The sequence below is a fragment of the Hemicordylus capensis genome, chromosome 6, assembly GCF_027244095.1.
Source record: "Hemicordylus capensis ecotype Gifberg chromosome 6, rHemCap1.1.pri, whole genome shotgun sequence".
NCBI classification, from domain to species: Eukaryota; Metazoa; Chordata; class Lepidosauria; order Squamata; family Cordylidae; genus Hemicordylus; species Hemicordylus capensis.
In genome coordinates, this window is record NC_069662.1 from 148,942,489 (window position 1) to 148,968,672 (window position 26,184).

At 43.9% G+C, this 26,184-nt stretch overlaps 1 protein-coding gene across 1 annotated transcript in view; it reads left to right on the top strand.

Moving 5' to 3' along the window:
* Positions 1-26,184, top strand: part of CCNY (cyclin Y) — a 153,915-nt gene that overhangs the window by 98,601 nt on the left and 29,130 nt on the right. Inside the window, exons 3-4 of the mRNA XM_053263597.1 lie at positions 4,554-4,588; positions 24,984-25,084. Of these exons, the coding sequence (XP_053119572.1) occupies positions 4,554-4,588; positions 24,984-25,084 (136 nt within the window). The remainder of the gene's footprint in view (positions 1-4,553; positions 4,589-24,983; positions 25,085-26,184) is intronic.

A 26,184-nucleotide genomic window follows, 5' to 3' on the forward strand; every position in this document is an offset into this window, starting at 1 on the left:
ACCCATTGAGCTTTATGGCTGAGCGGGTATTCGAACCCAGATTGCTCCATTCCTAGTCCAACACTGTAACCACTACATCACACTGGCTCTATTTTAGTGAGTAGCAATGCTGATTTTTATTGCTGCTGCTAGAATTTTACCAATTTTGATATTTGTGCTGTTTGCTCTTTCTGCCGTCTATTGCTCTCTGTGCTGAGACCACTGAGGGTTCCTTTTTGTTCTGTTAGAAGGCCATTTTGGGTACTTGTTTCTGATTGTCTGGATTGCAGCTCTTCTCATAAACTGGAACATTTTTATTGTCATGCAGCCTTTTGCTCCCAAAATACTGCTTAGAACTTCTAAATTTAGGCCATGCATGCAAAGTTGTGAAATTCCATTTCCAAAATAAGACCGATAGCATGGTAGAAACCAGAGAGGAGCGGTTGGCAAGTGAGCTTTAGTACTGGAGACAAATTCTGAATGGCTCTATGCAGAAATTGAGAAGGTTTGCTGCTCTCATCTGAAGCCTCAAGATGATGGGCAGGTCAGAAGAGGAGTGCTATACGGTTTCAGAGTTCCAGTGGCAATATAATACACTTGCCAATATAGTAGGTGTGTCCAACCTGAGGTTTTCCAGCTGTTGTTGGACTACAAATTCCATCACCCCCAGCCACCATAAACTGCAGCTGGAGATGATGGGAGTTGTAGTGCAACAACAACTGGAGAGCCTCAGGTTGGCCATCTCTGCAACATGAGGTGTTTGTTGTGATTCCTGCAACAACAAGCACGTGTCTCCTTATGGAAGTCAGCTTTGTATTTCTGAAGAACATGCATTTCCAAACTCTTTTGCTTCAGTTGTGTAGCAGGGGAGGTGTCACATTTAAGAGATGATTTCCTGCCTCTCCTCTTAATAAACTGATATAGCATTAATGTGCTGCCAGCCTTCTTCCTCCACCTCCCAGTTCCAGAAGGCAATATTTAATTATGATGTTTCTGCTGCACCATGCAGGCTTTAAACTAACATGCATAGCTGCGGACCACTGAATCCATCTAGCTTGATACTCTGGCTCTAGGACGGGGTGGGAGACTTGCTTCCTCTAGCTGTTGTTGAACTACAACTCCCATCATTCCCAGCCCCGATTGGAATGCTGGCTGCTGGGCCAAGTTTGCCCATCCCTGCTCTCGGAAGTCGTGGGCAGCAGCCTTTCCTAGGTAGCCTGTACTAGGTGCCACGGATTGAACCTGGGATCCCCTGCATGCACAACATGCACACTTTCCCCGTTCAGAGCATTGCATCACTTCCCCAGTGGTATTATTATTATTATTTTATTATTTTCACAGCAAGCACTTAAGGCAGCTCCCTTACAGGCCTCAGCTCTCCCTATACCTGGGGCACAGTGGGATTTGTGAACCCACAACCCACTTGACTCCACATGACACAGAAGGAAAATGGACAACAGTGCCATAGACAAGAAGGTCAAACACCCTGCCACCCACACACCAAATGGTGCAGAAGAGTAACCTCAAATATCAGAAAAATATTTACCTTATTTCTTCAATATTTACCTGTTCTTTTCTGTTAAATATGTGGGGTCGTCTTAAATGCAAAGTCCTCTTTCTTTGGGGTAAACACAAGCATAACCTGTATTTAAGAGAGCGCCTTCTTCATGAACCCCGCCACCGATTAAGATAATAAGGGGAGGTCCGGTTGCAGCTGCCACCAGCTTGCTTGGTGGTGACCCCAAACCGGGCTTTCTCTAGGGTTGCCCCAGGGCTCTGTAACATTCTCCCAAATGACATCAGAATCTCCCATCTCTGATAGTTTTTAAACAACTTTTGAAAACACACTGGTTTTTGTCAGGCTTTTTCATTTATGATGTTTTAAAGTTTTATTTATGGTAATTTTAATCGGTTTTATATGATTTTTAGGTTTTACCTGCGATTTGCTGTTTGTTTAAATTGTAAACCACCCCGAGGTTTTACATAGGGCAGTCTAGAAATGTGACAGACAGATAGATAAATAATTTTTTTAAAAAAATTAACCTCTATCCTGTAAGGCAGGTGTCCCCAAACTGCGGCCCTCCATCTGTTGCTGAACTACAACCCCCAGCATACCCAGCCACAATAAATTGTGGCTCGGGATGCTGGGAGTTGTAGTTCAGCAACATCTGGAGGGCTGCAGTTTGGGGAAGCCTGCTTTAAGGCATCGTCTTAAATTCAGAGTTGCCTTCTATTTGGGAGAATATAGTATTGATGAGTCCCAGTGTGTTTCGAACCGTGGTTCTTCATCAGAGGGAAAAGTAGAACAGTTAATATTCCTGAGAACCTGGAGGTATTTTTTGCTATGACTGCAACTCCATGGGATTGCAGGCCTTTCTTGGGCAACCGGTGACAAATGGCCACCAGAAGCATTGCAGCACCTACGTATTGATCGTATCAAATGTTTGGGCATTTTAAAGCCTGTGCCTCCTCAGGCATTTTAAAAATAGGGGGCAGAAGAGCAGCAATCAAAACGTAATGGGGTGAGGAACGGTGGGGAGAAGATTGCAGTCAGAGCCATGGAGGGCTTGTTTGCCTTGGAATGTAGCCTGTCTCTTTGCTGGTGTGGGACTACACCTTTAGATAAACCCAGTTGTCCCCATTGCCTTAATTTGCGAGGCTCTATTTGTTTGCTAAAGCTACCTGCTCTGCTACAGTTGTCAGCTTCAAACAGAAAGAAAAATCCAGTTCTCATGTGGAGCAGAGACAGATGACGATTTTGCTCTGAATTCATGTAGTCCCCTCTTAGATCAGCACGACGTAGTTCCGCTAACAAGAGGAAACTAGGCTTTTATTCCTGCACTAAATTATTTAAAAGCTATCAAAATGCGAGAGGTTGTAATTGATGTGTAATTATTAACTCAAGGATATTGCCTTTTGTTCTTTCAAGTCTCCCAGTAAAATTGTCTCTTGCGCACCACACAAAGAATAGCAGAAAAACACAGTAACTTCTTTTTTAAAAAAGAAAAAAAGAAAAGGCTTTTCCTCTTTATTTTAATGCTGCCTAATTTATTCCTCCTTGCTGTATTGAAAAGATGAACAATTAGGCTACACTTTCAAAAATTAGAACACTGGGCTTAAAAAACAAAGCAAATTAAGAAATCTTGGCGGATAGCCCACATGTTAGCCTGATAGATATATGTAAATAATCTTGTTTAGAAAAATAAAGAACAGAAAAATGAGCAGGAGCTTGTCATCTGCATTTTTCAACCATGACTCTAAACCTGTTCAACCTCATTTAAATCCTGTTTTTACATCATACATTACATTTTTAACTAAGTGTTCCTGTCGCCTTTCTGAAACAGATAATAATTATTGTTGCTTTTCTAGTTTTTTAAGGTCACCTTGTGAGTTATGCAAGGCAATGGCAGATTTGTCCCAGATTTTTTAGGGAAAATATCTGCACATGTGGGAAATATAGAATGTTGGCAGTGCTCTGTTCCCTGCATCAATCAACCTTACACTAGATTGTTATCAGTGGGCATGTTTTGGCTGAAATAGGCAGGATGGAAATTGAAACAAAATACAACCACAATAAGTACTATAAAAGAATGCACCCCCCAACCCTTCAAGTATAATGATTAGAAAAATAGTTTTAATACAATGAATAGAAAAATAATTAATGTATAAAAGCCAATACAAACTGTTAATTGGTATAATATACCATAGAGAATAATAATAACCAATGAAATATTATATAAATTAAACCATGTAGTTCTAATAACTTCATGTTTCATTAATCTTCTTCATGTATCTTCACTGATATAAAGAGAAAGAGAGAGAGCTGTATATATAGAACCAACAGTAGACTGATGCTGCTGATAAATCCCTTGATTGAATCTGATGCTGTTGATAAATCCAGATGTTTTATCCAAAAAGAGAGAACTCTTAACATTTTAACCACCAATGTTCAGCTACACATATTCAAATTTTAGTCTTCATTTTTAATGGTTCACGTATGAGTCCAGATCTCTAAGGTTCCTTCTTGGTAAATGACCACACAAAGCTGGTTCTGGAAATGGGCAAAGGGAATGGTGGATTGAAAGTGCTGCTCCCGAAGTCCAAGGCAGTTTCAAGCATTGCTTTCAGGACCAAAGCTTTATAATATGTGTCTACATGATAGAAATGTTTTTTCTGATATGTGCATTCATGAATACTGGTGCTGACAGACATTATACAGAGGTTAATGTAGTTTTTCTGTCGTGCCATTCAAGTGAATCAAAAGCTTTCTTGGTCTTGGGAGCTGACTTCCAGTCAAATGGAACAAATGGGCCGTGGGGCTAAGACTATTTAATTTGTGAAGCAGAATTTCAATAAATCTTGTTTAACCTGCATATGACAGGAATTCCATTATTCATCAACCAATATAACAGTAAGTTTAAACCAACAGGAGAGGGTTTCCCTTTCTTTTTCTTCTTGTTTCTGATTCACAAAAGGTGCTTATTACTGTTCTGTTTCTGACAATAGATGCTGCAAAGGGAAAAGGCTGAGACCAGATGAAGTCATATATAACATATATTTTTGTGTTTTCACAGTGAGAGAAAAACGCAAGAGTCTCTATATAAATCACGTAAGTGAAAAAGCTATTTCTGGATGAAAAGCATGCTTGAGTACACATTATAAGTCTAAAGGTCTGTTTTGCTAGGACAGCAGTTGTCTGAATGTGCAGGTGGTGGGAAATCAAAGGCTATTTGGAGACCGAGAAAGAGTCCTCTGTGTGTCACATAAGTCTGTTGCATAAGACGGACTCCTATAGTTACTTACGGCTTAAGGCAGTAGTTCCCAACCTGGGGGTCTCCAGATGTTGCTGAACTACAACTCTCATCATCCCCAGCCACAATAAATTATAGCTGGGGCTGACGGTGATTGTAGTTCAGCAACAACTGGAGGCCCCCAGGTTGGGAACCACTGGCTTAAGCCATAAGACGTGCATGGTATGCTGATTTCCACAGAAGAGAATGCAGCTCATTACATTTAGGCTGCCAGCACAATGCATTTGTGCTTTTGTCATTCCTTCTTTTAGCCACATGTGGGAATGGGGAGGGGCGGAAGAGATGATTTGCCCAAAGCTATCTATTGAACTCTACAGATGAACGAATGGGAGTGTGAATCTGGATCTTTCCGTAGTCCAATTCAGTCCATAAAATTTTCTGGATATTGCATTCTCCCCTTGTATACCTAAAGAAACCCTGTGCACAAGTCCTGTGGTGAACTGACATTCTTCTCGTGGGAAGCGTGCAAAAGTGATGCGCTATAAGGTGTAAAATTAGCTGCCTTTTGACTTAAGGCAGCGATCTTCACTGTTTTTCAAGGAGGGGCAATTTGACAAAAAATCTTCAATGTAAAGAGCCATTTCCTACTGCACTGACCTCCGTGCAGAGTTGCACTTTCCTCCAAGCTGGGGAGGGACTCTTTAAGAGAAACAGAGCCCTGTTGAACCCTAGCTCCGTCTTGGAAGGCATGCATGGAGTGCTGGGAAGTGTCATCCTTCCCAGAACTTTCCCCATGGGACTGTGTGGAGAAAGTGCTCCACACCTGCCTTCCAAGATGACACTGAGACTTGAGAGGGCTTGGTTTCCTTAGAGGAACACCACTGGTGCTGGGACGTGCACCAGAGTATATCAGGCTTTGGCCAAAGCTTCACGCAGGCCACATACATACATATGGAACTGCATTGGGATTGATGGGAGCTACCACTGACCCCTGGGCCTTGCAGTAAAGAACACTGATTCTAAGGCATAACTGGAAAATGCTGATATCTCAGAATTGTCAAGGTTTCTGAGTGGTATGGAATTCTATAGTTGCTGATGAAGCTGAAAATTTGTTTCAACTCTGGAATGTAGGAGAAAATTTGTATCACCAGAAATGAGAAAAGCAACCCATCCACCACATAATATTCTATAGATCCTAATCTGTTATGAACATAGAAACCACAATTTTATTTTCACTATGTAAATTGCAAACATGTGAAGTCACAATAATAAAAACACTAATCAAATGAAATTCCATAAAATAATTGTACTGCCATTCCTACAACATGTAAGAAAAAAAATGCACTGCAATTGTGTGTATTGGAGCTTGTCAAAAGTCTGTGCTCTTATTGTTGGAATTCCTCTGAAGCGTGTGTAGTCAAAGTTGTTCCTTTATGCCAGCCAAATGCATTTCGATCCTCTTGATCTTCCTCAGTGGCTTTTGGAGCAACCCTTGTATAGCTTCTTCCTCCACTACAGCAATGGCATTCTTCAAGTAAAAAAGTACTTTTAAATTGTAGGTCTGTATCCTTTATCTTCTTCAGAAAGAGGCAAGCATTTGTATCAATACATGAATATTGAGAAATCTGTAAAATCTATTATATTGGTTTGAAAAACAAGTTATCACTCTCTTTGGTTTTGCCATGGCACAGACTGATTTTAGGAGGGTTATAACAATACAGGGCTGCTTCCAACAATGGTTTTTTTCACTTGGTTATAGATGCACGAAATAACCTGCAAACGGACCACTGAATGAAACTATGCACCTCCAGCCAGTTGTGACTGGCTTATGCATTTCTAAATTTTCATTTTGCTTAGTGAAATACATGGAAGTTTGACCTGATCTTTTTCCAATGCTCTCGTCTTGTATATGTAGTTCACAATTAGACTTTCGACAATTGTGTGAATGTTTCCTGATAGCAGATACTGTATTGAACAAAAGTAACATTTCAGATCTGAACAACTGTAAATTGAAAGTCACTGCTCACGTTTATTGTCTCCATCTTAGAAAAAAAAATCTCCCCATAATGTGTATGCAGTTGCACATTTTCCATTTTTGTTTCACATATATACATAAGGAAGCTGTTACTCCCTCTGAGACAAACAGTGAAAGTTACTATGAAGTTAGCACTGCCTTGTGCTGGAGCCATAATCTTTTTTCTTTTTCCCAGCACAGCTCTGATGCTCATTAAGAAATGAATAAATAAGTAATATCAGGCCTGCTGAAGGAAAAAAGGAGCCTGGAATAAATCAAAATAGCCAATTCACCCTGGCAGCTATCCTTAAAAAACAATTTGGCTTTCCCAGATAACTGAGAGGCTGAACTAAAGATTCCTATCTGTAGTGTGTGTATAGGGCCATTCAAGTAGAACATGTGGCAATGCAGTGTTTTTTTCTCCTCCTGCAAATTCTGAAGTTTTTTATGCATACATGTGAATGTTTCTAAGCCGTAGAATTGCTAATGCCCTTATTTACTAAGGAAGCAATAAGATGCATTGGGAACTCAGTATGGCTGGCAAGCGGGTTAGGAATATAATAAGGGTGGGTTTACACCGTCTGCCACAAGTAAGGAAGGTGGGGAAATGCCAGGAACCAGCAGCGTGCTCCCAGCAGGCTTGTCTGAACCCTCCCAAGTCCGGTTCCTGTGCCACTTTACTGAGAGTCTCCCGACTTCTTCCACCCATCTTCAAATCTTGGTTACAGAAGTCTGGTGGAAGTCAGAAGAATCTCAGTAAGGTGGTGTGGGAACTTGACTTGGATGGGTTTGGGCAACATGCGCATCAGAAGTGTGCACTGCTATTTCCTGACATTTCCCCAACATTTCCCCGCCTGCTTTATTTGTGGCGGATTGTGTGAATCTGCCCTCAGTTAAAGAAAAATTCTTTCAGCGTTTTTTTTTTTTTTTTAAAAAAGCATATGCAGCTCTCGTTTACATGTTACTCGTAGTGGCCTAGCGGCTGTTGTTGCTACCACCTCCATGATGCTCCCATGCTGCTCCAGTAATTTGGTGTTAGGCCCGACAGTATGTTGGGAGAAATGCCGCCCTTGCCACATCCGCCATTGTGTTTGTGTGGGTGTGTGACTGCGAGAGAGACCAGAGTAGTATGCAACTGCTCAGGCCATCCCATTCAAATGGACATCCCTGAAGCCGAGTGGGAGCATCTGTGTCATTTACAGTAACATGTCAACCAAGTTCCTATAAGTATCTGTCCAATGAAATAATTTGCCTGTTACTACTTACATGCTGAAGGTTCTGTGCTTTTTTGGCCTGAGGACTGTGTCAATCTGTAGGAAGTTGGCATCTTACGCTTCAGAAAATTTTACAGTCAAAGTAGCGGAGTATTGTTATTAATTGCACGGCTGTTAACTTAATCTGCTAATTAGAGAAAAAGACTACTGAATATCAATACAACTTTGCAGAAAACCATGTCTTTTGCTCCTGCTTTCAGGATATTTGTAGCTGCATTTATTTGTATGACCCTGGCAATCTATGTTCATCCATCCTTAATACATTAATCAGTGAACTGGTTTGACTGACAAGTGCAACCAGCCTTCCAAATAACATAAGGGATGTTGCTCAAGTTACAAACTCTTCAGATTTGGAATATTAAACTTAAGAAACCTTGCTAATAATGAATTTAAACACTGCCTACCCAAAATCAGAATTCATAGTCTTTTTTTCTTAATAGTGGGACTCTAAACATTATAATTGTAAATAAGAAAGCTAATCGGGGGGGGGGGGATGGTTTTTCTTCAGATAAAATACAGTCTTTGAAAATATGTGTGTCCTTCTGTGGATGCACAAGTAATCTTGCATTCTACACAGCAAACACTTGTTTGCTGTGTTTATTATTTACAAACATTGTTTACCAAAACCTTTTCAAAACATACATAACAATGAGTAATACAACATCAATCTAAAAAATTCCTGAGGCCATGCTGGTACAGACTCCGAGGGTTCCTTTCACAGGGTGGTATCTTTTGAGGGGATGGTTCCTTAACCCTCAATCTTATCCTTCCTCTCTATCCCCAGGGTCCTCCTTTTGTTAACAGAGACTTGAACTTCTGCACCATGACAGTGATGGATTGTGCATGTTCTTTGAGGAGAGAAAATAAACTAGATAGTAAGGATTGATTGTGGACTGGCTTGTGTTTTGGTGGCACGTATCTGGTGGGTTAATTTGTAATTAATTCCGATTTCCCAAAATGTTTCTGGTCTCTCTGTAAATGTTGGAGTCAAGATGCTTCCACATACTTCCGCACGTAATTTTGGCTTAGCTTAATTTTCAGGTATAATAATTTATATAGCACTCTTTTGAAATGTACGAAGCGAGGTCCAGGCCTTTCCTTGTTCGGAGAGAATTATAAAAACACCAACAAACCCAAAATGAGAAAACAATTTCTCTTTAAGGGATAAGTCCGTGTGTGTGTGTGTGTGTGTGTGTGTGTGTGTGTTATTTGCCAGGGCTAGCAAACTCCAGTGTTTTTGTTTGTCCCTGCCTGAGGGGATGGAGTCAGCTAGGGCTGTGGGAGGCCCCACATTCCTTTGATCCGCATCCTGTGTCTCAATTTGAAGCCTACTCTCTACATAAGAGTTGAAGGCCCAAGAGGATAGCGAACATGGATAGCTTGCTGGCCAATGGCCGTAATAAAACTGATGATGATGATGATGATGATGGATAGCAAACAGGACATTGGAGTTTCACAGGAGTTTAGTGGGAAGTGTGCGGGGGAGCCTGGAACAAGCTCCTGTGATCACAAGGAGTCTGGTGGAGAAGAGAACGTAAGTACAAATCCCTCTCTCATATTCTTGGGAAAGGCTGTTTGGACAATTAGCTGACCATTACAGCTGAGATCTATCCTTCTAATAAACTATCTCTAAATACTGTAAAAGCCAACAAAAACAGTATGAAGATAGAAGGTCATCCGGGGGTGGGGGGGACTTCCTAGTGTATTGCACAGAGTGCCACATGTATGACCATTAGCTCCATGGGCAGAAGTCATGGATGTGTGCTCGGTGCAAGGATCTCCTGGCTCTCAGGGAGCAAATGTGACCAAGGTGGAGGATCTGGAGAAGCTCAGAGAGACAGAGAGGCATGCGAACGAGACCTTCAGGGACGTGGTAAAGGCATCCCACTCCAGGACTGATAGCTCCTCTACTGTCAGGGAGAATGAAGGTCTCAGGCAAGGAGGACATTGATCTGCAGAAGAGGGAAATGCTTCTTTAGAAGGGACCCCTTCCGTGGATGATGAGCCCATATCCTCTCATACAGGGGATACTCCTCCAGGGGGTGGGGGCCTCCTTGTAGTGGGTGATTCAGTAATTAGAGAGATGGGTTTGTAACCCATGTGTTGACCGCACGGTGACATGCCTGCCTGGTGCGAAGGTTGCAGACATCATGCAGCATCTAGATAGGCTCTTAGGCAGTGCTGGGGAGAAGACAGCTGTCATGGTGCACATCAGCACCAACGATGTGGGGAAATTTAGTCGGGAGGTCCAGGAAGCCAAATTTAGACTCATAGGAAGCGTATGGAAGTCCAGGACCCCAAGGTAGCATTCCCAGAAATGCTACCTGTTCCACACGCAGGTACAGTGAGACAGGAGAGCTGAGGGGTTTCAATGCATGGATAAGACGTTGGTGCCGGGAGGAGGGATTTAGATTTGTTAGGCACTAGGATATATTTTGGGCCAAGCAAGGCCTGTACAAAAGGGACAGGCTGCACTTGAACCAAGATGGAACCAAACTGCTGGTGCTTCAAATCAAAAAATTTGCAGAGCAGCTTTTAAAATGATGCCTGGGGAATAGCCAATAGGAGCTGGACAGTATCCAGTTCGGGCAAATGCCATCCTTTAAAGTGCGAGGGTGCAAAGGATTCAGATAAAACAGAAGGGAACAGAGCAGAACCACATAAAGAGTAGACAGGAGCCTGTGCCAGCTGGTCAAAGAGTCAAAAGAAAGATAGCATTCACCCGGTGAGAGATTCAGCGTATAGGTGCTTATATGCCAATGCCAGAAGCCTCCGAGCCATGATGGGTGAGCTGGAGTGCTTGGTTGCTAACACAGAAATAGATATAGTGGGCATAACTCTGTTGGTGTAAGTGTAACTCTGTTGGTTCTTTTGGATCTCTCTGTGGCATTCGATACCATCAACCATGGTATCCTTCTGCATCGCCTGGGGGAATTGGGGATAGGAGGCACTTCTTTGCAGTGGTTCCGTTCCTGTCTCTCAGGCAGATTCCAGATGGTGGAGCTTGGTGACAGTTCCTCTTTAAAACGGGAGCTGTTATATGGAGTCCCACAGGGCTCCATTCTGTCACCAATGCTTTTTAATATTTACATGAAACCACTGGGTGAGGTCATCAAGAGATTTGGTGCAGAGTGTTATCAGTATGCTGATGACACCCAAAGCTATTTCTCCTTATCATCATCATCATCATCATCATCATCATCATCATGGGGAAATGGCATTCACTCCCTAAATGCCTGCCTAAGGGCAGTAATGGGCTGGATGAAGGATAACAAATTGAAGCTGAATCCAAGCAAGATGGAGGTGCTCCTTGTGGGGGAATCAGAATTTAAGGGATGAGTTAGATCTTCCTGTGCTGGATGAGGTTACACTCCCCCAGAAGAAGTTGTACACCACCCAGAGCCTCTGGATGGGGTGGTTTATAAATGAATGAATGAATGAATGAAACATGGTGGAACAGTGAGAACCAGTGGGACACTGTTATCCCTGGATATAAATGCTATAGAAAGGACAGGGAGGGGTGCCTTGGAGGTGGAGTAGCACTGCATGTTAAAGAAGGGATAGAATCTAACAAAGTAGAAAACCTAGGTGGACTGGAGTCCTCCACAGAAACCCTGTGGGTGACAATACAAGGCCTGAAAGGAAATGTGTTACTGGAGACATGCTATCGCCCTCCAGATCAAAATGCTGAAAGTGACAGATCAAAATGCTGACACAGAGTTGCAGCAGGAAATCAGGAAGGCGTCAAGGAGAGGCAGGGCTATAATAATCGGCAACTTCAATCACCCACACATAGACTGGGTAAATTCACAGTCAGGTAATGACAAAGAGGTCAGATTTCTAGATATGCTGAATGACTATGTCCTAGAACAGTTGGTCTTGGAACCAGCAAGAGAGAAGGTGACCTTGGACTTAATCCTGAGTGGCAGCCAGGACCTGGTGCGTGTTGTCAGTGTCATCGACCCTTTAGGGAACAGTGACCATTGTGCGATCAAATTCAGCATACATGCGGGGAGAGAATTACCAAGGAAGTCGAACACAGACATTTTGAATTTCAGAAGAGGAAACTCCTCCAAAATGAGGAGTATGGTGAAAAGAACGCTGAAAGGGAAAGTCAGGAGAGTCACTTCACTCCAGCATGCATGGAGTTTACTCAAAACCACAATACTAGAAGCCCAGTTAGATTGTATACCCCAAAGGAGGAAAAGTACCACTAAGTCCTGGAGGATGCCAGCGTGGCTAGCGGGTACCATCAAGGAAGCCATAAAAGAGAAGAAGACTTCCTTCCGAAATTGGAAGGCCTGTCCAAATGAAGAGAACAGAAAAGAACACAAACTCTGGCAAAAGAAATGCAAGGTGACAATAAGGGAGGCGAAAAGTGAGTTTGAGGAACATTTAGCAAAAAGTATCAAGGGGAATAACAAAAACCTATTTAAATACATCAGAAGCAGGAAAACTGCCAGGGAGGCGGTTGGACCGTTAGACAATGAGGGAGTGAAAGAGATTATTAAGGAGGATATGGAGGTTGCAGAGAAGCTGAATGAGTTCTTTGCATCTGTCTTCACGGCAGAGTGTACTGAGCATATACCTGTTCCTGAACCAGGCTTTTTGGGGATGGAGGCTAAAGAACTGAGTTAGATAGAATTGACAAGAGATGATGTTCTAAATTGTCTGGAAAAACTGGAAACTAGCAAATTGCTAGGGCTGGACGGCATCCATCCAAGAGTCCTCAAAGAACTCAAATGTGAAATTGCCGACCTTGCTAAAATAAATAACTTATCCCTGCAATCAGGCTGTGTACCAGGGGACTAGAAAGTAGCAAATGTAACACCGATTTTCAAAAAAGGGTCCAGGGGCGATCCGGGAAATTACAGGCCGGTGAGCTTAACATCCGTTCTAAGCAAATTGATGGAAAGCCCCTGCTAACTGGGCAAAGAGGCACCTTTTACCATGGTGATTCTCTTTATTTAGCAGGGGGAGAGTAACTGGCCCTATCCACCCCCAGCACAGTACCTCCAGTGACTGTTGCTGGTGTCTGTCTTATGTTTCGTTTTAAAATGTGAGCCCTTTGGGGACAGGGAGCCATCTTATTTATTTATTGTTTCTCTTTGTAAACCGCCCTGAGCTATTTTTGGAAGGGCGGTATAGAAATCAAAATAATAATAATAATAATAATAATAATAATAATAATAATAAATAAATAAAGCATCCTCAAGGATAAAATTGTAAGGCACATAGAAGAACAGGCCCTGATGGGAGAGAACCAGCATGGCTTCTGCAAAGGGAAATCTTGCCTCACTAACCTTTTGGAGTTCTTTGCGAGTGTCAAGAAGTGTGTGGATCAAGGTGACCCAGTTGACTTCCAAAAAGCTTTTGACAAAGTTCCTCATCAAAGACTCCTGAGAAAACTTAGCAGTCATTGGATAAGGGGACAAGTACATGTGTGGATTGCTAACTGGTTGAGAGACAGGAAACAGAGGGTAGGTATAAATGGAGAGTTTTCACACTGGAGGGAAATAAGAAGTAGAGTCCTCCAGGGATCTGTACTGGGACTGGTGCTTATTAATTGATTCATAAATGATCTAAAAGTAGGGGTAAGCAGTGAGGTGGTCAAATTTGCAGATGATACCAAACTCTCTTGGGTAGTGAAATCCAAAACGGATTGTGAGGAGCTCCAAAAGGATCTCTCCAAACTGGGTGAGTGGGCTACAAAATGGCAAATGTGGTTCATTGTTGGCAAGTGTAAAGTGATGCACATTGTGTCAAAAAAACCCAACTTCAAGTATACACTGATGGGATCTGAGCTGTCGTTGACTGACCAGGAGAGGGATCTTGGGGTTGTGCTGGACAGCTCGTTGTCGACTCAATGTGTGGGAACTGTGAAAAAGGCCAATTCCATGCTAGGGATCATTAGGAAGGGGATTGAAAATACAACTGCTAATATTTTAATGCCCTTATACAAAACTGTTGTGCGACCACACCTGGAGTACTGCATACAATTCTGGTCACCACATCTAAAAAAGGACATTGTAGAACTGGTGCAGAAGAGGGTAACCAAGATGATCAGGGTCCTAGAGCACCTTTCTTATGAGGTAAGGCTACAACACCTGGGGCTATTTAGTTTAGAAAAAAGACGACTGCGGGGAGACATGATAGAGGTCTATAAAATCACGCATGGTGTGGAGAAAGTGGATAGAGAGAAATTCTTCTCCCTCTCCCATAACACTAGAACCAGGGTCATCCCATGAAATTGATTGCCAGGAAATCTAGGACCAACAAATGGAAGTACTTTTTCACTTAACGCATAATCCACTTGTGGAATTCTCTGCCACACGATGTGGTGACAGCCAACAACCTGGAAGGCTTTAAGTAGGGTTTGGATAACTTCATGGAGGATAGGTCTATCATCGGCTACTAGTCGTAGGGCTATAGGCCACCTCCAGCCTTAAAGGCAGGATGCCTCTGAGTACCAGTTGCAGGGGAGTAATGGCAGGAGAGAGAGCACACCCTCAACCCCTGCCTGTGGCTTCCAGCGGCATCTGGTGGGCCACTGTGTGAAACAGGATGCTGGACTAGACGGGCCTTGGGCCTGATCCAGCAGGGCTGTTCTTATGTTCTTAGTTGTATGTCCACAGTTAACCTAATGGCTCTCTCTGCAGCTTGGGTATTATGTAATTACACACAGCCAGTGTGTCAAAACCTCTTAGGTTCTGACATGCATAGGTGACTTTTTAATAAGAGAGGCTGTCATTATGCACATCACTATACTCTAATGTGGTACTCCAATCTGTGGCACTCCAGATATTGCTGGACTGCAACTCCCATCATCCCTAGCTACAGTGTAGTGTGGCTGGGGATGATGGGAATTATAGTTCAGTAACATCTGGCATGCCACAGGTTAGGAACCCCTGCTCTAATGCTTGTCTAACAAGGGATCTTGGAAGCAAAAGTACCCATGAAAGAAGATACCTTATGGACAACACATTAATAGGTCATGGTTTCCTTGAATCTTCTCCCCTCCAAATCTTGAAGTGTGGCATTTTCCTTTCACACACAGCTGACACTTGCTGCTGTTTTTAATCTGGGCTTTATCTCTGTTTGTTCTTTTGCTTGACAGTCAAGCTGCTCAAAGAGAGAGAGAGAGAGAGAGAGTGATGTAGCCTTGAAAATACAGGGGAGCCCTCATCATTTAATAAAGATTTCCGCCTTCTCAAGGAACACTCTTTATCTTTCCCCTCTCCTCCTTAGTGCAGGGCTTTTTAAAAATGGGCAACCAGACACAAAAAGTGCAGTTCCAATAACAGCAACAACAACAACAACAACATGTTTTTAAAAGAGCAATTTCAGAAGAACATTTGTGCAGTTCAACAATTCACATCATGCAAAAGTTGTATTACGTAAGATGATGCAAAAGGTGACTGATTCAGCGAAAAGTTAATAATCCAGGCTCCTCTAGAACCCAGATCCTGATTAAGCACACTCATTTTGATTCCTCCATCAAAGACACTTCCTGCAGACTCCACTGCTACTCCTCAGGGAGTCTTTGCCAATGAATATAGCTCTCTTTTGCAATATTGCTGTCAAATTTCCAGTTCTCAGGATATTCTCCCACTCGATGTAGGCTTCTAAATGTCATGGAATGTGACTCTAGGCAACTAACTCTGTGTGCACAGATGTGTGTTGTAGCAGTGCATATTATGCTCACACACCACTGTGCAGTTTTGAGTTTTCCTTTTTAAAAAGCCCTGTCTTAATGGGCAGGGGATGGCCTTTGGTCTGACTAAGGCGGCTACCAATAATCAGAGTAACTAACTCGTATTGTTTGCACTCTTGGCAGCAATGTCAGAAATGCAGTAAAGACGGCGGGCAGCAGGAGGAAGAGTGAACATAGCATTGACCACAGCACCCCTAGAGAGCTCCTTGAACTGGCATTGCCACCCACCAGTTAAAACCATTTATACTGCTTTGTGGGTGTTAGGCATGCATGGAGGGCACTGGTCAACATGTGGCAGTGGCAGGTGTCCGGCTTTTGGGAGGAGAAATTCTCCAAAGGGACTGTTCTGCTCTCTCGCAGTGAATTATAGGCGCGGGTGCTGCCTCAGAGTTGGGGAAGGAAGGAAGTTTATTCACTTCCCTGCTTCACCTATCAGTGGGAGCCAAAAGCCTCAGCTCCTCTCCGGGAGACTGTCAGGCCCACAAACCCCGCCCCGACTGATCTGCTCATCCTCGGCAGCCTCTGCCTTAAATAAATCCCTGCATTTTGGACACTCCTCCCTGCTTTCAGCCAGCTCCATCTTCCCTGGCCAGGCACTTGTCCTGGACACCCAATTCCTAGCCTCCAAAGGGAGCCCATTCCCCAACTCCACCCCCTGCCTTATCATTCCTCCAGCTGCTTGCAGCTGTGGAGCTGCTATCCTGGCTATTGCCACTCCACCCATCTGCTGCCTCTTGGGCGACACCTGCCCACCCCCCGGCAGCAGTTGCACGTCTCTCTGGATCCTCTTTGGCTTCTGAGAGGTAATCGCTCAGGCTGTCCTGGTGTCTGGAGCCCCCGGCTTCTCTCAGCACTCTACCGGCTCGCTGGGCAGACCTCCCTGTCTCAGGGAGGAGGGGAGGAAACCCCGACAGCAGGTATGGCAAGATAGTGTCATGGAACCCAGCCCACATCCCATTTCAAGAAAACATGCAAGCGGGCTGCCATGAGTAGTCAACAAAGTTTCCATCAGAGACTTTGATACCTGAAGGTTTAGGGGTTTGCATGTAAAACCTGTGGGCAAAAGTGTCCCCAGAAGAAGCTTCAAGTTCTGCTAGAGTGCCAGTGTGTCTAAACAGGACGCTGCACACAATATATTTTGCATTGGTGTCTGTGGCAGGGGAACAATAGTGTTGAGATGGAGAAGGAAGAGAGTCATATGGCCAGGGAAGAATGCACAATACAGCAGCAGAGACAACAGTCCACTTCAGGACCAGGTTGTTAGGGGTGGCTCAGGAGTTCATAGAGGCCATGACAACTATGGGCCTATCCCAAGTGGTCTCTGGACCGATGCATGATGCAGATCACATGCTCGCCTTGGTTTTTTGCTCTGATCAGGTTGGTGTCCCATGGGTGGGGACCCCTGTTATCTCCCCACTGTCATGGACAGATCACCATCTGGTTAAAGTAGGACTTGCAGCCACAATCCACCTCTGCAAGGGTGAAAGACCCATTAGGTTGGTCCTCCGAAAAAGTTATTGGATCCAAGAGGATTCCAAGATGCCTTGGAAGGGTTTCAAGCTGGCTCTGCTAGTGATTCTGTCGATGCTCTGGTGCAAATATGGAATAATGAACTTACTAGAGCGGTAGACACAATCGCTCCTGAGCGTCCTCTCTGACCTATTTTAAAGTCAGCCCCGTAGTATTCAGATAAACTCTGGGAGTTGAAGTGGCGAGGTAGACAACTAGAGCACAAGTGGAGGAAAACAGATTGCAACACAGAGCTCATTTGAGGATCTATGCTCTGGCAGTGCGGACAGCATAGAAGTGGTTCTTCTCTGTCGCATTGCTTCTGCAAATTCACGTCTAGCTGAATTGTCTAGGGTTGTGAGGGGGCTAATTCATGCCCCCTCCACCTTGAATTTGAACTTGGAACGATCTGTCACTCTCTGTGCTCTTTTTAGCAACTTTTTTTGCAGATAAAATCTCTTGAATTTGCGCTGAACTAGACTCCACAGTTACTGCAGAGTCTGTCATAGAGGTGTCCAGCAACCCCTCTTGTAGGATTGAATTGGATCACTTTCAGTTTGTTACTGCTGAGGATGTGGACAAACTGCTTCGGACTGTGCACCCCACCGCCTGCTCTCTTGACGCTTGCCCAACTTGGCTTATTTCATCTGGTAGTCATATTTATCAGAGAGGGTCTGGTAAATATCCTAAATGCTTCTCTGAAGGAGGGCAGGATGTGTCTTAAGGAGGCTATTATTAGACCTTATTTGAAGAAACCTGCATTGGATCCCTCAGAGTTAGCTAATTACAGACCTGTCTCTAATCTTCTTTGGTTGGGCAGGGTGATTGAGCGAGTGGTTGTTTCTCAGCTCCAGGCAGTTTTGGATGACACAGATTATTTAGATCCTTTCCAGACTGGCTTTGGGGTGGGCTGTGGGGTTGAGACTGCCTTGGTCAGCCTGATGAATGATCTCCACTTGGCGATCGACAGAAGGAGTGTGACTCTGCTGAACCTTTTGGTTCTCTCAGCAGCTTTTGATACCATTGACCATGGTATCTTGCTGGGTTGCTTGAAGGAAATGGGATTGGGTGGCACTGTTTTACAATGGTTCCGTTCCTATTTCTCTGGCAGATTCCAGATGGTGTCATTTGGAGACTGTTGCTCTGAAAAGCGAGAGCTAAAGCGTGGGGTTCCACAAGGCTCCTTACTATCTCCAATGCTTTTTAACATCTACATGAAACCGCTGGAAGAGATCGTCAGGAAGTTTGGTCTGGGATGCTATCAATATGCTGATGACACCCATATCTATTTCTCCATACCAACTTCATCAGGAAATGGCATAATCTCCCTAAGTGCCTGCCTGGAGGTGATATTGGGTTGGATGAGGGATAATAGGCTGAAGTTGAATCCAAACAAGACGGAGGTACTGTTTGCAGGGGGTTTGGATCCGATAGATAGTTTAGCCTGTTCTGGATGGGATTACACTCCCCCTAAGAGATCAGGTTCGTAGTCTGGGAGTGCTTCTGGATCCCAAACTCTCCCTGGTTCCTTGAGTTGAGCCTGTGGCCAGGAGTGCTTTTTATCAGCTTCTGCTGATATGCCAGATGTGTCCATTTCTGGAGACAAATGACCTTTAAATGGTGGTACATATTTATTTATTTATTATTTATTTTATTTTTACATTTATATCCTGCTCTTCCTCCAAGGAGCCCTGAGCAGTGTACTACATACTTGAGTTTCTCCTCACAACAACCCTGTGAGGTAGGTTAGGCTGAGAGAGAAGAGACTGGCCCAGAGTCACCCAGCTAGTTTCATGGCTGAATGGGGATTTGAACTCGGGTCTCCCCGGTCCTGGTCCAGCACTCTAACCACTACACTGCGCTGGCTTTGCATGCTGGTAATCTCTAGGCTTGGCTACTGCAGTGCACTCTACGTGGGCTGCCTTTGTATGTAGTTCGGAAACTACAATGGGTTCAGAATGCGGCAGCCAGATTGGTCTCTGGGAACACCAATTCTAAAAGAACTGCACTGGCTGCCGATATGCTTCTGAATGAAATACAAAGTGCTGGTTATTACTAGCACTTAGATCCAGGGTGCTTAAGAGAGTGCCTTCTCTGTCATGAACCCTGTTGCCTATTAAGATCACCTGGAGAGGTCTGGTTATGGTTGCTGCTGACTCATTTGGTGGCAGCTCAGGACCGGGCCTTCTCTGTGGCTGCCCCAGGGCTTTGGGATGCACTCCCTGCTGAAATAAGAGCGTCTCCTTCTCTGTTTGCTTTTAGGAGGACCCTGAAGACGTACCTGTTTTCCCAGCCTTTTATCTGAAATTTAAATTTTAAATTTTAATGTGTTTTTATCTCTTGTGATTTGTAACTGTTTTTATTAATTTTAAATATTGTATATTTTATTTTATGTTTTAATCTGTACACCGCCTAGAGATTTCTATACTAGGCAGTATAGAAATTCAGCAATTGAATTTCAGTGGGGGCTTGCTGGTACTTAGGTGCAAAATGACTGGGCAATCAGGAAATGGGTCCATTTCCTACCCTTGGAAGAGGGGAATGTGGCTTTCAAATGTCCACCTGTATGACTCTGTAAGCAGCAATAATTTTGGATGGGAAGATGGAGTAGGAGTAGAATCCAGCACTCCCATTCCACTATGGGTGGCCAAGCTGGGTGGCCAAGCTGAGGTTCACCAGCTGCTCTTGGACTGCAACTTGTATCACCTCGGCCACAATATATTGCAGGTAGGATGGTGAGATTTGTAGTTGAAAAGCAGCTGGTGAGCCTTGGGTTGGCCTCCCCTATTGAGGTTCATTGAGGTTCAATGAACCCCATGGCGGGTTCATTTTAGTCTCTCACGGGCGAGCCCAGGGTTTTGGCAACCTTTCACAGAAGTGGTGTGCAAAATCTTCATGGGTGGCTCCAGGTGCTGCTTAATGTGAAGCTTGGCATCCCCACCCCACTAGCCCCATTCCCCTGCAGAAGCCAGGCCGTGATGTTAATCCACACCAGTGGCCACTCCCCCAGCCACCATGCTGATCGGCCTGATGCTGATCGCTGTCTTTCTTCTTCCCGGCAGTGTTCAGCACTGTTCTTCAGCTAGCTGGCTGGTCTGTTTGTATCCTTCAGTAAATGTTTGTGCTTTGTCTGGTTCATTTCTGGAGCTGACAAAACACAGAAGTTAGTTGGTGAAGGTGGGGAGAGAGAAGACCAGCTGCTATTTCTGTCAGCTGCCTGCCTCTGTCTAGTGTGTCACTGCTTGCTGTAGCAGGCTGGGGACATCTAGAATCAGCAGCAATAGAGGTCTCTGGCTGTGCTGGATGGTACTCTTGTGCATGCGAGAGAGAGAGAGAGAGAGAGAGAGAGAGAGAGCCAGCTGGCACAGCCAGAGAGACCTCCACTGCCAGTCCTGAATGTCCGCTGTCTGCTACAGCAAGCGACAACATTCCAGCCAGAGGCAAGCAGCGGGCATCGTAGTGGCTGGTCTTTCTATTAGTGTAAGTGCCATTCCAGATCATTTTGCATGCCACACGTTGCTGACATCTTGGCTAGCCCATCCTCACTAACACTTGAGTGATTCTAGCCACACAAAGACCAGAACTGGAAAAGCCCCATAGCTAGCTTGGTGAATAGCATACAAGAGATTCCAGGTCCCGTTCCTGGCAATGGGCTTCCAGGCGAAAAAGGCTAAGAAGAGTGCATATAGTAATTCCTTCCTCCTCTGTGATAGTGAGAAGGAGCTTGAGCCTTCCACAGCCTCCCAGGCACAATCACATCTGTTAAGCTGACACACTTCTGCCTGCTGGTTTTAAAAATTCTTAAATGCGATCTTTTGGAAAACCATTTAATTAAAATGCTTAAATGAGAGTTCTGTAGTACAGAACAAAATATTATCAATGTATAGTTTTTCTAAAACTGAAAATAGCAAAGAACCGTGTAGCACCTTCAAGGCTAACAGGTTTATTGTGCCTTTGGCTTCAAGCTGTGTGGCCCTATTGCATAGAATAGATCATGTTTTGAGAACTACGCTGTAGCCTGCAACACTGAAGTATGCTGTTTTGAGGATGAGCTTGTTCAGTCTCTCCAAGCCTTTCACATACAGTATTTGCTTTTTCGACTTGTCTTTTGTCTATTTTGTTTGGAAAGCAAAGCTTTCCCCTATAACTTAAAAGGGTGTCGGGGGGTGGGGGGGGGTAGACCCTGTTAAAATGAGGATAAAATTGTCCATTGCACAGGAATTAATAAGTAGCTAACTGAACTACAAGGGCTTCTGAACTTATACATGTTCACCTTTTCTCAGTGACTCTTTAGTTTGCAAGCTGTTCTGATTTTGATAAGAGGCATTCTGTTGAAGATAGCTGCTCAAACATGTTTTTCTTTAAAAAGCAGCAGCAGAACTAAGCAGCAGGGGTTTGGAAGTTCAAAAAAGATGCAAGGGGTGAGACCGTGTGCCACAAGCAGCAATCCTCGGCACTCCATATTTGTTGTATTGAAAAAAAGGATAAAGCATAAAATGCCCCAGGCAGGAATTTAAGAACTTTGGTTCCTGGTCATTTCCTTTGTGATATGAAGGCCATTTGAAGGGGAGCAGTGGGGAGATGACTCTGGTTTTTTGAGGTAGGCTTTTCTCTCAATTTCTGTGTAATGCAACTTGATCTTCAAAAAGCACTGCTAGGGGGAAAAGCATGTTCCCCTCCTGTTGTTTTACAATGCTTTCCATTGCTTGTGAAGCCCAAGGCTCTATTTAGAAAGTACTTTTTCAGCCTGATAAGGTTCTCTGCTCACAGGTATCTCCTCTTACTGTAAGGAGAAAGTCAAGTATCTGCTCTTTTGTCCAGCTTTTCTGGAGGCGGGCATCTTAAGGGGTAACTGGGCACCAGTGTTCCCTCTAACAGGGATTCCCAGATGTACTTGACTACAACTCCCATAACCCCCAGCCAAATGCCATTGCAGCTAGGGATGCTGGAAGCTGTAGTGAACAACGTTTCGGAATCCCTGTTAGAGGGAACAGTGCAGGGCACGGCCTCAAGGTCATCAGCCAGGAAGAAGCTGGACATAAGCAGCAGAGACATAACCAGTTGCATTTCAGTGGAAGAATTATAAAATTGTGAAGAGGCAGCACTCAGGCTGGCAGGAGCTGTGCTCAGACCTAAGAGCAGACCTAAGAGCAGTTCTCAGACCTAAGAGCAGTTTCCCAAGGCTTTAGAGAGCCAGGGGGAACTGCCCTGGTCACCTGCAAAGTGCTGAATGAGCTGGTGGGGCATTTAATGTGGCCTAGGCTGTGTCATACTGTTATAGGACTGTGCTAAGACTGTGTGGGTCAGAAAGTCCCCCCCCCCAGCAAGAGGCATCAGAGTGGGGGGCAAATGCCTTAGGTAGCATGCTGGTGGGGGAGGCCCTTTAATTGCCCACTCAGCACTGGTGCCAGGGGCAGCTGGGCGATGCAGCAATGTTTGTGACCTTGAGGGCGGGCAGGGAGTGATGCTGGGCAGCCTGGGGAACCCGTGTGGCTGCTGGGAGGACAGGTGGCCTTCTGGGGATTGCAGTCCCACTCAGAACTTCACCCATTTGTGTATTATTATTTTTTATTTTATTCGATTTCTATACCACCCTTCCAAAAATGGCTCAGGGTGGTTTACACAAATAATAAATAAATAAGATGGATCCCTGTCCCCAAAGGGCTCACAATCTTTTTTAAAAAGTTTATTTTCAAAAGTTTGAGATTTATTTATTTATTTAGTTAGTTAGTTAAATTTATATACCACCTTTCATTAAAAACAATCACAAGGTGGTTCACATAGAAAAAAAATTAAAACAAAACTATAAAAATTACACAATTACAATATTATGCTAAAATATAAAAACAGATCTAATTAATTTTTTAAAATACATACATAAAAATAACCATAACCTATACAAAGAAGCAGCAATGGAGACAAACACTGAGTAGTTCTGAGTAGGGATGTGCCGAAACACAATTTGGCTGTCCGAATCACCGGCACCTCCCTTTAAATTTGAGGACTTACAAAGCCCCTTTAAGGGGGAGGAGGAGCAGGTCCACTCGCCACCATTGCCACCATCCCGGCTCTCTCTCCAGCTATGCCCACGTGCCAACAGGGTATCTCCCAGCTGCCCCTACGTGGTGCCAGCATCTTCCTACGTCACTGCTGCCCGATATAGGTGTTTCACATAGTCTGGGAAACATACCAGCGGGGATTCAAACCAGCAACCTCTGGCTTGGTAGTCAAGTCATTTCTCCGCTGTGCCATTAGGTGGGTCCTACATTATCTTAAAGAACATTCTTATTCTCGGTTCTCCTGTCCTTCACCCTGTTCCATGCATTGCCTGACGCAGTATTGGTCTCTGAATAAATATTACAGTGCAGTAGCAGCAAAAGCACACCTTTCTGCTTCTATTAAGCATTCATGGGGTGGGTGGGGGGAGCAATGTGAGTAAAGTGCTGATAATACTCTCTTTTGGTTCCCGTTATTTGCAGACTGTATGGTGCTGAGAAAGTACAGCCTCGGTCCTTTACTGGCATAAATGGGGCAAAGCTCAGTTCTCTCATAAATCTTTCCAAGATTTATGGTTAAAATCCCGTTTACCTTTCCTTTCATTTTTTAAAAAAGGAAACGCCAAAGAAAACTAGTACAGAAATAATGAATTGATTTCAAACTCATGATTAAAGCATGTCTTCTCCTGGAAGGCATGCTTTTGCCTGAACAGAGGGTAGAATGAATACATCCAATGGATCAACCTTTTCTATTTAGCTCTAAATCTTCCTTCCTTTTGCTGTATAGAGGGGGTTGGCTCAAGATCAGTGAGGACTGAAGAGTCTTTGTTGTTAGCAGTTGTGTATTCTGGAATGGAAGCGTGCCACCTTCTTATAGCCCTTTTCAAACATTGCTTAGCCACAGCCTCTGTGAAGGATAAACTTGGTCAAAAACACACTGTTCCATGTTTACTTGAGAAAAGGGACTGTGAATCTTTGCAACTGTGACGGTGTTCAGGGGAGGAGTTGTAGCTTGGTGGTAGGACCCATGATCTGCACGCAGAAGGTCCCAGGTGCCACCCCTGGCATCAAGTAAGGCTGGGAAAGACCCGTGTCAGAAGCACTTGAGAGCTTCTGCCAGTCACTAGAGACTGTGCTGACCTAGGTGGATTAATAGTGTAAGGCAGTTTCATGTGTTCATCAGGAGCATCCAGTGGTAGAGCATCTGCTTTGAATGCAGGAGTTCCCAGGTTCAATCCCTGGCATTTCTAAGTAGGGCTGGGAAAGATTCCTGTCTGGAGAGCCATTCCCCACCAGTATAAACCAGGCCTGCTCAACTTAGCACCCCGCCCCCAGCTGTTTTTGGACTGCAACTCCCATAATCCCAGCCACAGTGGCCAATAGGCAGGGATTATGAGACTTGTAGGCCAACATCTGCAGGAAGGCCGAAGTTGAGTGGCCCTGGTGTAAACGATGCTGAGCCAGATGAACCAGTGGTCTGACTTGGTATAAGGCAGCTTTGTTAGTTCATATGTTTGAATTTTTCTTTAGTCTGAACTACTAAGAAATGTCATTTCTTTGTGATTCAAATGATACCCAGGCCTCTCTGCTTTTTTTCCAGACCCCATCAGCTTGAATGGTGTGTGTGTGTGCGCGCGCGCGTTCGCCAGAAACAGAGAAACTGTTTACTGAATTGTGTTGTCAGAGGAAGAAAAGTCATTTTGTGTTATGTGATTGCCATTGTTCTTTTTGTATGCTGTTTTCTAGCATCCTCCTGGTCAATTGAGAAGGAAATACAGTTCCTGTTCCACTATTTTCCTGGATGACAGCACAGTCAGTCAGCCCAACCTCAAGTATACAATTAAATGGTGGGTACAGCTACATTTATTTTATTTTTTATTTTATTTTATTTTTTGCTTAAAGAGGAGGCCTTTTTTTGTCTTTCCGGATATTTGCTTCTAAAATGGTTCTCTAAAAGAGGAGGGAGAATCTAATTGAATGTCCAGGTCTCCTGGGATGTTTGCATGGTCTCAACAGAAGTACTGACTGACATCCAGATTAACATTGCATGTGCCAAAAAATGTTTCACACACGCAGTAATACAAAGGTGAATTTTGTCAATTCCCTTCTCCTTTCTACAGTCCCCTGTGCCTCTCATAAGTAGGTCCCTTAGCATCCCACAACCGTCAGGGACATATTTTCAGGAGGCAGAGTGGACTGTAGAGGAAAAGGGTGAAAGTCACTTCACCCATAACACATGCACAACTACACATGCTGATTATCAAAAGAAAAACTTTTCTGTTGAAAAGTTCCAACTCAGTCTTGTAGCTACCATAGCAACCAGATGCTAACACATTTCTTTAAAATATGGTGTGAGTTTTCAGAAAAGTCTCAAGGAATCCTCTATGTCCTTTTATTTCTTTTTTCAACTCCAGTAGCCTCTGAAATCCCATGGAAAAAGAATTGTCATATAATTGCAGCATGCTATCTGCCTTAGCTCGTGATGCATCAGAAAGACAGTGGTTTTCTTGTAAAAGTTCTTCTGAGGGGAAATCCTACAGCCACGCATTGATTCATTTATGTTTATAGTTCATGTGTGTGATGCGCTAATGCAAAGTCACGAGTCCAAATAAGGCTGGCAAACAACTGTGAATCATTCATAACAAGTGATCAAGAAGTTCAGAAAATAAAATGCTGTCTTCCTGCTCCGCTTTTAAAGTTTGTCAGTCTCTACCAGAATACATGTTTATCGCTAACATTTAATGTTCTTTTTCTGTCCATGTCTGTGCCTCAACTGAGTCCTACTAATTTTCTCCCTTCAGCACGTAGAAGATCTGCTATTTCTGTGGCATATTTAATTGCGAAAAATAGTTTCCCAGTAGTCTTTCGCTTAGGCCAGGGGTTTGACAGGTCCCCAAATGCTGTTGGATGACAACGCCCATCATCCCATTGATGATGGGAGTTGTAG